Source organism: Cherax quadricarinatus, chromosome 1 (genome assembly GCF_038502225.1).
Source record: "Cherax quadricarinatus isolate ZL_2023a chromosome 1, ASM3850222v1, whole genome shotgun sequence".
Lineage (NCBI taxonomy): Eukaryota > Metazoa > Arthropoda > Malacostraca > Decapoda > Parastacidae > Cherax > Cherax quadricarinatus.
The window spans coordinates 4,466,211-4,478,631 of NC_091292.1; the positions used below are offsets into that span (position 1 = coordinate 4,466,211).

At 43.6% G+C, this 12,421-nt stretch overlaps 2 protein-coding genes across 4 annotated transcripts in view; one reads left to right on the forward strand and one right to left on the reverse strand.

Moving 5' to 3' along the window:
* The window catches only part of BORCS5 (BLOC-1 related complex subunit 5), a 77,343-nt gene that overhangs the window by 49,323 nt on the left and 15,599 nt on the right, over window positions 1-12,421 (reverse strand). The gene's annotated exons all lie outside the window — the stretch shown is intronic.
* LOC128686459 (uncharacterized) overlaps window positions 1-12,421 on the forward strand; it is a 43,424-nt gene that overhangs the window by 18,385 nt on the left and 12,618 nt on the right. The window contains exons 1-2 of one of the 2 annotated variants that reach the window (XM_053773398.2): window positions 6,008-7,459; window positions 8,131-8,298. In XM_053773398.2, the coding sequence (XP_053629373.2) occupies window positions 6,499-7,459; window positions 8,131-8,298 (1,129 nt within the window). In that variant the 5' untranslated portion in view covers window positions 6,008-6,498. Of the gene's footprint in view, window positions 1-6,007; window positions 7,460-8,130; window positions 8,299-12,421 lie in introns of those variants that run through there. The other variant, XM_053773408.2, reaches the window with a different exon arrangement.

Below are 12,421 nucleotides of genomic sequence, written 5' to 3' on the forward strand. Positions count from 1 at the left end.
CGTATTGAATACGCACATAACAAGTATGTGTACACTTGTATGAACAACGTACATTATCCCACACGTGATCCACCACGGACAGCGTATAACACACCATATATTTCGGCTAAAGACTGACTTCCTCTTCAGTGTGAAGAAGAAATATGATGCAATCAATTATGTTATATTTTGCACGTTGGTTTGTCTGTGCCAATGGTCAGTGTTAATTACACTTCTCCCTAACTTCATACTGTGCCCCTCTCCCTCTGTGCCTTCTACTGCCAAGCCGGTGTCAGAGAACGCCAGTGTTGGCACTGAATGCCACCACCACCAGTACAAGAGCGTGTTGGCCCCCCTGCGGTGGGCTTGTCCCGCGGCACCTGGGATCACAAAATCATAAACACAGTGCCAACACAGGCCATTATGTCAGGGGAGGCAGTGCCAACCTGGTACACCATATTATTGCCAAGGTGCCACACCATTTTTTTTTCTTAGTTTAGTAAAATAGGGTACATCCGGAGTGCGCTGATACCATCTTCTTTACCAGTTACATGGCGGGAATACCCGCCGTGCGCGGCTACACTGTTCTTTCTGAAAGCCGCAGTGGGAATATACAGTGTTCGGTTACAATAGTCTATACAAGATTTACATAATGGAAACGCTCGTAGTGTGTGGCTACACTATTCTATGTGACCAACATACTGGAAACATCTGTCATATTTAATAGTTAATACTGTGGAGGAAAAACATGTATTTCTGTCACATTCCATCACACAGGATGGATTGTATAAATGAGGTACCTGGAGATTACCGGGAGATACTTCCGGAGGTCACCGCCCCCGCAACCCGGTCCCGGACCAGGCCTCCTGGTTGCTGGCCTAATCAGTCAAGCTGTTAGTACCCGCCGCCCAGACTCCAACGTATGACCTGTTTTGTCGAATTCCCTCTTGAAAAGAACGCAGGTTTGGGACCAATCTCTCCAGTATCTTCCAGGTGTAGATTACGATGCATCTTTCTAACCTACGTTCTAAAGAGTACAGTTCTACGGGCTTCAAGCGCTCCCAGTAATTTAGGTGCTTGACCAAGTTTATACGCACATGCGCATGCGCGCGTTACACGAGGTCACAGCTAGAAGTTAAAAGCACTGATGATTCACAGGGATGCTAGGAAATACTTCTTAGAATGGTCAGAAAGTGGAACGACCTAGACAGCGAAGTAGTGGAGGCAGAATCCATATATAGCTGTAAGAATAGGTATGATAGGGCTCACATAGCCGGGAGTGTGGAACCAGTAGCGACCAGCAGAGAGGCAGGGCCAGGAGCTGAGAATCGACCAGTGCAACCACACTATAGTAGCCGCTGGGGAGAGGGGAATTGAAGTGGGCAATGTGTGGCCTCAAGTATCGACTCTGACTCTATAAATCAGTGCCAGGTCTTCCTCTTATCCTTCCCTGCCATCATGGTGCCATCTACAGTGGTTCAGTTGGCAAGGTATACACAATGTATGTCGTGCCATAACGACACCATCTGGTGTCATTTAAATACCAGATGACAGTGTTCAGAAGGATGACTGAGGCCAGGTGGGTTGATGGCATCGCTGGCCTCTAGGGCACAGCTGGTCCAACAAGTCAAGATGGTCCAGGTGGTGGTGGAAGTGACAACTATGGTACAAATAACCGCCACTAACACAGGTGTAACCTTATATCATTGTACCTCACATCGCACAGGCAATGTGTAAGGTACATTGTAAGGTACAGTGTAAGATAACATTGTACCTCACATCACACAGGCGATGTGTAAGGTACATTGTAAGGTACAGTGTAAGATAACATTGTACCTCACATCACACAGGCGATGTGTAAGGTACATTGTAAGGTACAGTGTAAGATAACATTGTACCTCACATCACACAGGCGATGTGTAAGGTACATTGTAAGGTACAGTGTAAGATAACATTGTACTTTATATCACACCCTCTGACCGTTCAGTTTTTGCGGCCATTATATTTGTGCGTCCGTTATGGAGTCACCATACTAACCTTGCACATCAATTCAGTGTCTTGTGGACATAATACTTCAGTGACAAAACACGAGCCTAATGCCAGAAATTATTCCCCAAATGATTTGCCAAATTGTCAATTGTTTTCCATTAAGTTTATAATCTATGCCATTTTTTTTTCTTTTGGAACTATTGCTACTAAGGTGTTTTATGTAATAAAAATCTCACTTGTAATCTCAAAACAAGAATTCTTTCCATTTCACACTAGAAAAAAAGAGTTAGCACAAAAAAAAAAAATTAAGATTTTTGCTCAGTTCCCCCCCCCCCCCTTGAAATGTACTTTAAACAACGTCTGATTAAAAATGACGAAAAAAAATCCGCACATTGTGACATTATGTTAATTTACTACTACACGTATTGGTTGAGGTCATTTCACTTCTAGACTTCCCACGCTGAAGAAAACTTCCTCTCATTCCTATTTATTGGTTTTAAACATTCCTAATCTACCACAATAAACATAAAATATATCTTGATATTAAAGAGTCAGTGCGAAAATTTCGAGTCTTCTCGCCAAGGAAGGCTGTAAAAAGAGCGGAGAAAGGAAATAAGGGATGAGGAAGGAAAGGAAGAGATGAAATACAGAAAGGATAGGAAGGGGAAAAGAGGGGACACTGTCGTACTTGTCATATTTCCATCATCAAGTGATGCAAATATCAACACACAAGATGGCCGCCAGCCAAGACAAGTGAAATAAGCTTTGTTAACATTGTATTTGAGCTGCGGGTGAATGCCGCCAGGTAGTGAGGGACACACTGTCATCACTAGGTGAAATGGGAAATATGGGGACAGGTGATGATAGCAAAGGTGGTGCTGGGTAGGTGATGACAGAAAAGACGAGGGTATAAAGAACATTTGTAGCAGGTCTACTGAGCCATGCTAGGCGGGTCTAACTCACACCCGCCCACAACCAATCATATCCCCATCCATCCTATATAAGTTACCAAAGGTTTTTGCCTCAATGACGTTACCTAGGAGTTGTCTGAAAAAAAAATGCCGAGGAATAAATATGAGATTAACATTATGAAAGAAAACACCCTAATCGAATCGCCTGCAAACGATGCAACCTAGAAAAGACATCCTTAAAGTAGGGTTCTTGATCCAACGAACTGGTGATGATTTCCTCTCACCCCTCGGATTAAACCTATATAACGAGTCTTCCATAACATTTTGCTGATTTCTATAATGTGATTTTTGCTCTATAATTCAGAACGAATTGTGAATACTGTTTACGGACTGTGACTAATGTACTCTTAATAGATCTGATTGTATTGTAAAAAAGTTATGCGACGTTATAGCAAATGTTATGATAGCGGCACGTTGACAATGTCCTGATAACATGTTGATAACAACATGTTATCAGGACACTGCGAAGAGAAGATAACATTGTTATACCAGCACAATGACAGGATAACAGCACATTGTTAAGATAACAGTACAAGGTTATATAAGCACATTGCTAGGATAGTACATAGTAATATTTTCTTAAGAGAGTATTTGCCTGTCAAACTGTGTGGGAAACATATGGATTGCAGTACTAGGGATGAAAGCAGCAAAAATTGCCAATATACCTCGGGTTAAACATACGATTATGTAGCCTGTCTAAAAAAATGGAAGCAATATAATAGGGATAGGCTGCAGTGAGTGTCATATTAAACTATATACTGGGCATTTTAATTAAACACGTACACCAACTCAGGCACCTGGGTTGCTGCTCTTATTCTCCTTCAATGGTGTATTAGGTTTAAAAGCCTCTCAACCACACTGGAGTGGGGGATATCAGGAGGGGTTGAGATGGGTGTGGGTGAAGTTTATGATGAAAAACAGTGAATGTAAAAGGCATAAATATTGTGACAGACTTGTTGAGGCGTGATGCGAGGTGGCTGGGGGCCGCCTACCCTAGTAGGAGGAATTGGGGTGGGGAGGATAACTCGCTGGCTTGCTCTCCGAGAGATAAGATTTTCTTCGGATTTTTAACCCCGGAGGGTAAGCTACCCAAGAAAGGCAGTGCGTTATCGAGGGACTGTCTTATTTCCATTGGGATCCTCAAACTTCCCCCCCCCCCAGATGCAACCCACACCATTCGACTAACACCCTGGTACCTACTTACTTGCTAGGTGATCAGGGACAGTAGGCGTAAGGAAACAGGCCCAATGTTTCCACGCTGCCGAGGATGGAACTACGAACACGTGTGTGAGGCGAGAGCGTCGCTTATTTTCCCCCTTCTCTTCCCCTCTCTCCTTATTATAACTTCTACTTTTTTCCCTAGGTTATAACTCCTTTTTTACCATCGCCTCCAATAAAAACATATTAATTTATGCATGATAATTAACTATTAGGCCTCTACACCACAAAGTGAAATCTTCGCCATCTTAATGACAGTCAAGCTTAGGTCTGGTTAGAAGTACATTTACCAGCAGTTGAACAAGAACATTGATTGAAATAAATCTTAAAGTCACATTCTTAAACACGTACATGCATAAATTTAACATATTAAAACTATAAAGAAGTAATATATGCAGCTATGCTTATTTTAAGGTATTTTATTAATAAAAATAAAATACCACAAAATTTGAACACAGGATCTCCAAACTTGTTAGTAACATTTAACACACGTACGTACGTACGCGTGTGTACTCGCCTATTTGTGGTTGAGGGGACCAAGTCACAGCTCCTGGCCCCTGTATGTATGTGTGTACTCGGTTATTTGTGATTGCAGGGGTCGAATCACAGCTCCTGGCCCCTGTGTGTGTATTTACCTATTTGTGGTTGCAGGGGTCAATTCACAGCTCCTGGCTCCTGTGTTATATAGATATATTGTAAACACATTCAAATATTCTCTTTTAACCCTTTTATAGACAAGTTCTGTGGTCATTGTTACTACATATACATGTTCATGGAAAAGTGCTAATACCGTAAGTCTCATTCAGAGCCTGGGGAATGGCAGACAATCAGGTTTGATCCGAGGAAAAGGCGAGTAGCTCCACCTTTATAGATCAAAAGCCCTTTACCAGCATCAGGCTGACAAATATCAACGCTGAAATCTATCCAGTGTTATGGAATATGACAGAAACAGTAACTTTTCTAGTCACTATGTAGCTGTCATATAGAGCAGCAGCACACTGCTGATGTGTTCAAATCTAAGTAAAACCGAGTAGGCCTACACGATAGCAACCGCATAATTAAGTAGCTGCCTTAGCCGCAAACTTTAATTTTTGTTACCTGGGTGTTTAAACATGTTACTCCTTTCATTACAACTTGTTTATCTTCCTTCTTACCTCTTCTCCCCTCCTCTTCCTCCTCCTCCCAGCTCTCAACTGTCCAATAACTCACACAAAGATGTACGTCACTTTCTCCTTGATGGTTACATTTTACTCTCGCTACCCACCTCGCTCAAGCCAGTGAGCTATGGATATATAATCATGGGTGAGGGTAATGTAATCTTGCTGAATATACAAATATAACAATACAGTTACATAATACAACACACACACAATATTTATCAAACAATTTATTTTCACATGGTATATCGTTGAGGCAAAACCGAGTAACTCTACCTTTCTCACCGTCCGTCACCCGCCAAAGCAGTTAAGAAAAACCATAGTTCATTCAATCACTGTCTTCCTAGAAGTGCTGACATCACAAACAGGTAAACACATTCAACAACAAATAGATAAGCACACATAATCAGCTTTAGCATAAACCTTGATTATATAAAATAATTTATGTTTTAAATTTGCTTAATAAGATTTTTTTTTCAGGGCGCAGTTTCAGGGTTTGCGGATTAAGTACTTGAACACATACTGTGGTACCTGAAAGCTACTGAACTGCTGCGGCTTACTGAAAGATACCCGTACATTTCAACTCATATTAATACATCCTAGTGATATATATATATATATATATATATATATATATATTATAGATATATATATATATATATATATATATATATATATATATATATATATATATATATATGTAGTGAGTCTTCTCGGTATACGGAAAAGTGTGAACCTTCAGCCTCATCAAAGAAAAACGCCTTAGTGTAATACGTTAATATCTGACGTTCAAGGTTAGGAAAGGTAATTAAGTGATTTATACATTCAGTTGAGTGATTAGTAGATACAAAATAATTATAGTAATGCTAATAAATGATAATTTTCAAAACAAATAAGTACATTTTAGAGCTGATAAGTTTTTACCCCCTTCCCCCCCCAAAAAAAAAAAAAATATATATATATATATATAAAAGCTTTTAAAGTTGAACATGATGATGGAGAATCATCGAGGTGCTGACAAGCATGTAGCTTCACAAGTGTGATTACAGCACTGATGTGCGTCAGTCAACGCATGTGTGAGTGAAAACTTCGAGTCAGCCGCATCGTGACACATCAGTAATGTCACGAAAACTCAACTACTGACATTTCTGAAAGGTTGCATATCGTGAAAAGCATCAGTTACCATGAGAGTGGCACTCACCGAGTGTGTATTGAGTGTGCGTGAGGCACTCACCACGCATCTCACACACAAGTGGCTCTTGCTGTTAGCTTTGACCTATCTAGTGACTCTATCACAGGTGAACTCGTCGCCCACCACAGTCCAGCCCACCGCTGACAACTTATACAGCGACTTCCTGCAGCCCTACCCCTTCGTCACGCACAGTATCGCACAGGTGGGCCGAACTCAGAGACATCCTCGCCTCCTAGATCAACTCGAGAAGCAGTCATCATGGACGACGGAGGTAGGAACGCGGCTGAGGTGGTCGAGCGGTCTCCAAGCTCTGGAGCATCATACTGGCAAGAGAGAGCTGGAGGATGACTGGAATAGTGATAAAGACACAAACGAAGGTGCCTGGAGGGACATCCTAGAGAGGAGAGAACGTGGCTGGAGGTACAACCTAGAGAGGAGAGGGCGTGGCTGGAGGGACAGCGTAGAGAGTGGACGTGGTTGGAGAGACAACAAAGAAAGAGGACGCTGGTGGGTGAGAGATCAGCCGGTGGTGATTGAGGTAGCAGCCACCAACACCCATACACACCCGCTCCTGCCGTTACCATCACCTGCAGTAGGAGTGAAGGGGCGCCACCGGGCAGTAACCAGCCAGATGCTGCCTCGACCAATTCTACGTGCAGCAGCCATGGAAACTCATCACAACACTGTGGCGAACCACATACACCATCTACTCCCCCTACCACCACAACCTGCAACAGACGCGAGTTTCAGCCAAGAGGAGTGGCGGTCTACGACAGGTAAATACGTTAAAACGCGAGGTGGGACGTCCGAGACAAGAATAACGACGTCTACTGGTCACCCACCCACGTCTCCATCTTCGCTACCAGCGCTCACCACCTTGGCCGAGGACCCAGCCGTGTTACAGGCGCCCCAGGACCTCATGTACAACACCTTCCCAGAAAGAGGACCCCGATGTAAGTATACATCCCCCCCAACTCCCCCGTCATTTACTATGTCATTTTGGTGACAAGCCGTCCTCTTAAAAGAACCTAAATTATTATTATTATCAAAAAGAAGCGCTAAGACATAAGGGCTATACAGCGCTGTTAAAAAAAAAAAAAAAAAAAAAAAAAAAAAACGCAACGTCGTCCATATATGCCAGAGCACTTGAGGAATGGGAGGTAATCAGGTTTGATCCAAGGAAGGAAATGATAGCTTTAATTTCTTTTATCAAATTCATCTCCTTGAAGGACGGAGCATTTCTTAAGATTTCAAACATAAAATGTAAAGTATGTGGACAGCCATATATAATATTAAACTGTACAGAAATTTAACTGTATGGTTCATGGAGTATTTATCCCCAAGTCTGAAAGAATATAAAGTCATTTTTTTATGCTGCTCCTTACAGGATGAGCTACGATTGAATAATAAACTAGCCTCTGTGGGCGGTAATAATCTAAATGTTGGCATACCTGATCCTCTTGAGAATCAGTCACTGAGAGATGTGTAACTCGCAGTTTATACACACGCACTGAGTTTACTCTAATCCCGAACTTGGGGATAAAAATATTTCTCGATGTTAATATAGTTGAATTTAGTGCAGTCGATTGACATTCAACATAACCAACTTCCTGGGACTCCCCAGGGCTGGCACTGGACCGCCTCTTCCGTATGCTGACGGTGGGTGCTGCAGGTGTGGAGTGCGTGGGTCAAGATGGACGTGTGGGCGAGTGTGTTTTGCAGCAGCAGTGCAGGAGGGAAATCGGAACCCCCACCTCCTCCTGCACCTACGGCTACGCCTCCTGCTGTGTGGGTAAGAGGCTAATCTTCACTCAATTACGAAGGGTCACCACCACCATTATAAGTCACCCCTTATAATGACTAACAGGTGGTTGAGACGGCCCGATAAAGACATTATTATTGCTGTATTAGAATATATTAAAAATAGGCGCTAAACCCGTATGGATAAGGACTAGTAGATAACCAGTTCCAGGAGCTACAATACCCTATACTGTATATATACCGAGAGGTAGATGACTAGTTCCAGGGGATTACAATACTGTATACAGTATATATCCCGAGAGGTGTAGCCGCTAAGTTTATTTGACTGCTAATGAACAGATAAACTGTTTCCTTCATGACCTACATCAAGGCTTTAAACCCAATAAACAAAATAATAATCTACACATATGCTGCTATGTGTGATAATCTATGAAAATGTATTTGTGTATAACTAAATAAAATGGTATAAATGGTTCAGGGAACCGACAAGTTGATGAATTCGACACATGTGCAACAATTGGGTATCTTGATTGAGGAAACGTTTCCTCAACAACCGCCTCATTTATGGACAGCGCGTGACTGTCACCTGCACATTAAAAATAATGTATTTATAGACAACATGAACTGCTAAATTCACTAGGGGGCAGCCAGTGCCGGGGGGTATCGGAGGCAATCAAGGAAGGGACGGGTAGGTCCTATTCCTTAGATCAAATGCCCCTCACTGAGATCAAGGAACCTTTTTAGAGATCCTGCTTAGATGGCCACCCCGAGTCTAATCAGAAGGTCACCTGACACGCAGTGAGATGATTATATTACCATCCCGTAGAGTGGCCCATCACAGTACCACCAACGGTGGCTTACGTTAAAACAGGGCCAAGAGTGTCTTTTTTCCTAATGTCTAGTAGCGATATTTCACGAAAGGGGAAATATTCTCACTAATTTAGCTGAAAGGAAAGGGAGGGTTCAGGGAATTGAAATTCGATTCAAAGAAGGGGTATTATTAAGACTAAAGAGGCAAGGAACCAGTAATAAGACTGATCGACAAAACTTAAGCGGCAGGGCCTATGAATCGACCCCTGAATATACAACTAGGTGGGTGCACCACAATGACACACACCAGAACCTCCAACAGTAAATCAAGGCACCTAGGCGCAGTGTGTATTCAACCTACTCCAGAGTGAAGCCTGCATCTAGACCGTCATACTCTTTCCTGGCTTTCATCACAGTCACTTTCTCCTGGCGTGGGAGAAAGTGTGGCGGGGAAGGGAGGGGTGATGCACATGCTGCTACATTGAACACGGTGTACACTAAGGGGTTACGGGTATTAAATACTGTGCACCAACCACTAGGGGATAAATAATATAATCATGTGGAAGCTTTAAACACGAAATGGTCATACAGCTCCTGGAAACTGTGTGTGTACTCCCTTAATTGCGGCTGTATGAGTCGAGTCATAGGTCCTGGCCCCGCCTCTTCACTGATAGCTACTAGGTCCTCTCTCTCCCTGTTCCACGAGCTTTATCATACCTTGTCTTAAAACTATGTATGGTTCCTGCCCCCACTACGTCACTTGCCAGAGTATTCCACTTCCTGACAACTCTGTGAATAAAAAAAATACTTCCTAACATCTCTTAGACTTATCTGAGTCTTCAACTTCCAATTGTGACCCCTTGTTTCTGCGTCCCATCTCTGGAACACCGTATGTGTACTCACCTATTTGTACTCACCTATTTATGTGTGTGTGTGTGTGTGTGTGTGTGTGTGTGTGTGTACTCACCTAATTGTGGTTGCAGGGGTCGAGACTCAGCTCCTGGCCCTGCCTCTTCACTAATCGCTGCTAGGTCCTCTCTCTGCTCCCTAAGCTTTGTCATACCTCGTCTTAAAGCTATGTACGGTTCCTGCCTCCACTACATCACTTCCTAGACTATTCCACTTCCTGACAACTCTATGACTGAAGAAGTACTTCCTAACATCCCTTTGACTCGTCTGAGTCTTCAGCTTCCAGTTGTGACCCCTTGTTTCTGTGCCACCTCTCTGGAACATCCTGTCTCTGTCCACCTTATCTGTTCCACGCAGTATTTTTGTATGTCGTTATCATGTCTCCTCTGGCCCTCCTGTCATCCAGCGTCGTCAGGCCGATTTCCCTCAACCTTCCTTCATAGGACATTCCCCTGAGCTCCGGAACTAACCTTGTTGCAAACCTTTGCACCTTCTCTAGTTTCTTGACGAGTTTGGCCAGGTGTGGGTTCCAAACTAGTGCTGCATACTCCAGTATGGGTCTGACGTACACAGTTTACAGTGTCTTGAACGATTCCTAAGGTAACGGAACGCTATTCTCAGGTTTGCCAGGCGCCCGTATGCTGCAGCAGTTATCTGGTTGTGTACTTCAGGAGATGTGCTCGGTGTTATGTTCACCCCAAGATCTTTCTCGAGTGAGGTTTGCAGTCTTTGGCCATCTAGCCTATACTCTGTCTGCAGTCTTCTTTGTCCTTCTCCAATCTTCATGACTTTGCATTTGGCAAGATTAAATTCAAGAAGCCAGTTGCTGGCTTCCTGTCCAGGTCGCTTTGTAGTCCTGCTGATCCTCATCTGATTTACTTCTCATTAACTTCACATCATCTGCAAACAAGGACACTTTTGAGTCTGTCCCTTCCATCATATCATTCACATATACCAAAAATAGCACTGGTCCTAGGACTGACCCCTGTGGGACCCCGCTCGTCATAGGCACCCACTGCGACACCTCATCATGTACCATGACTCTGCGTTGTCTTTTGTCATGTATTCTCTGATCCATTGCAGTGCCCTTCCTGTTATATGCGCCTGATCCTCCAGCTTCTGCACTAATCTCATGTGAGGAACTGTGTCAAAGGCCTTCCTACAGTCCAGGAAAATGCAATCAACCCACCCCTCTCTTTCGTGTCTTACTTCTGTTACCTTGTCATAAAACTCCAGAAGGTTTGTGACACAGGATTTACCTTCCATGAATCCCTGCTGGTTGTCGTTTATAATCTTGTTCCGTTCCAGGTGCTCCACCACTCTCCTGATAATCTTCTCCGCGACTTTGTATACTATACACGTCAGTGACACTGGTATGTAGTTTAGTGCCTCGTTTCTGTCTCCTTTCTTAAAAATGGGGACTACATTTGCCATCTTCCATACCTCAGGTAGTTACCAGTTTCAAGGGATGTGTTGAGGATTGTGGTTAGTGGTGCACACGCAGCATATCTGTTCCTTCTTTAAGAACCCACGGGAAGATGTTGTCCGGTCCCCTCGCCTTTGAGGTATCAAGGTCACTTAGCAGCTTCTGCACCTCCTCCTCCATTGTGTGTCATCCAACACTTGTTGGTATATTCCCTGTTGGTGTTCCCCTCTGTGCTGTCTTCCCAGAGCCTTTCCTGTCTCTACTGTAAATACTTCCTTAAATCTCGTGTTGAGCTCCTCACATACCTCATGATCGTTTCTTGTGAGTTCCCCACTTTCTTTCCTCGGCCTGATCACCTGGTCTTTGACTGTTGTCTTCCCCCTGATGTGGCTATACAGCAGTTTCGGGTCAGACTTGACTTTCGATGCTATGTTTTCGTACTGTCGCTGGGCCTCCCTCCTTACCTGTGCATACTCATTTCTGGCTGTTCGACTAATCTCCTCATTTTCCTGTGTTTTTTGCCTTCTGTACTTTTTCCATTCTCTAGTGCACTTAGTTTTTGCCTCCCTACACCTTCAGTGCAGGGAGGCAAACCTTTCCTCTGCCTCCTTGCATTTTGTTGTTACGTATTCCATCATTTAGTTTACTGACTTTCCTACCAGTTCTCTGTACCAATGAACCTCCTGCAGGAAGTTCCTCAAACCTGTGTAGTCCCCCCTTTTATAGTCTGGCTTTTCCCATTCAACTCCTGTTACCCTCTCCACTTGTAACTCTACTATGTATTCAAAGCAGAGAACCACACGATTACTAGCTCCTAGGGGCCTCTCATATGTGATGTCTTCAATGTCTGAACTGCTCGGAGGGTGTGAGGGAGAGTGTGTGTGTGTGTGTGTGTGTGTGTGTGTGTGTGTGTGTGTGTGTGTGTGTGTGTGTGTGTGTGTGTGTGTGTGTGTGTGTGTGTGTGTGTGTGTGTGCGTGTGTGTGCGTGTGTGTGTGCGTGTGTGTGTGC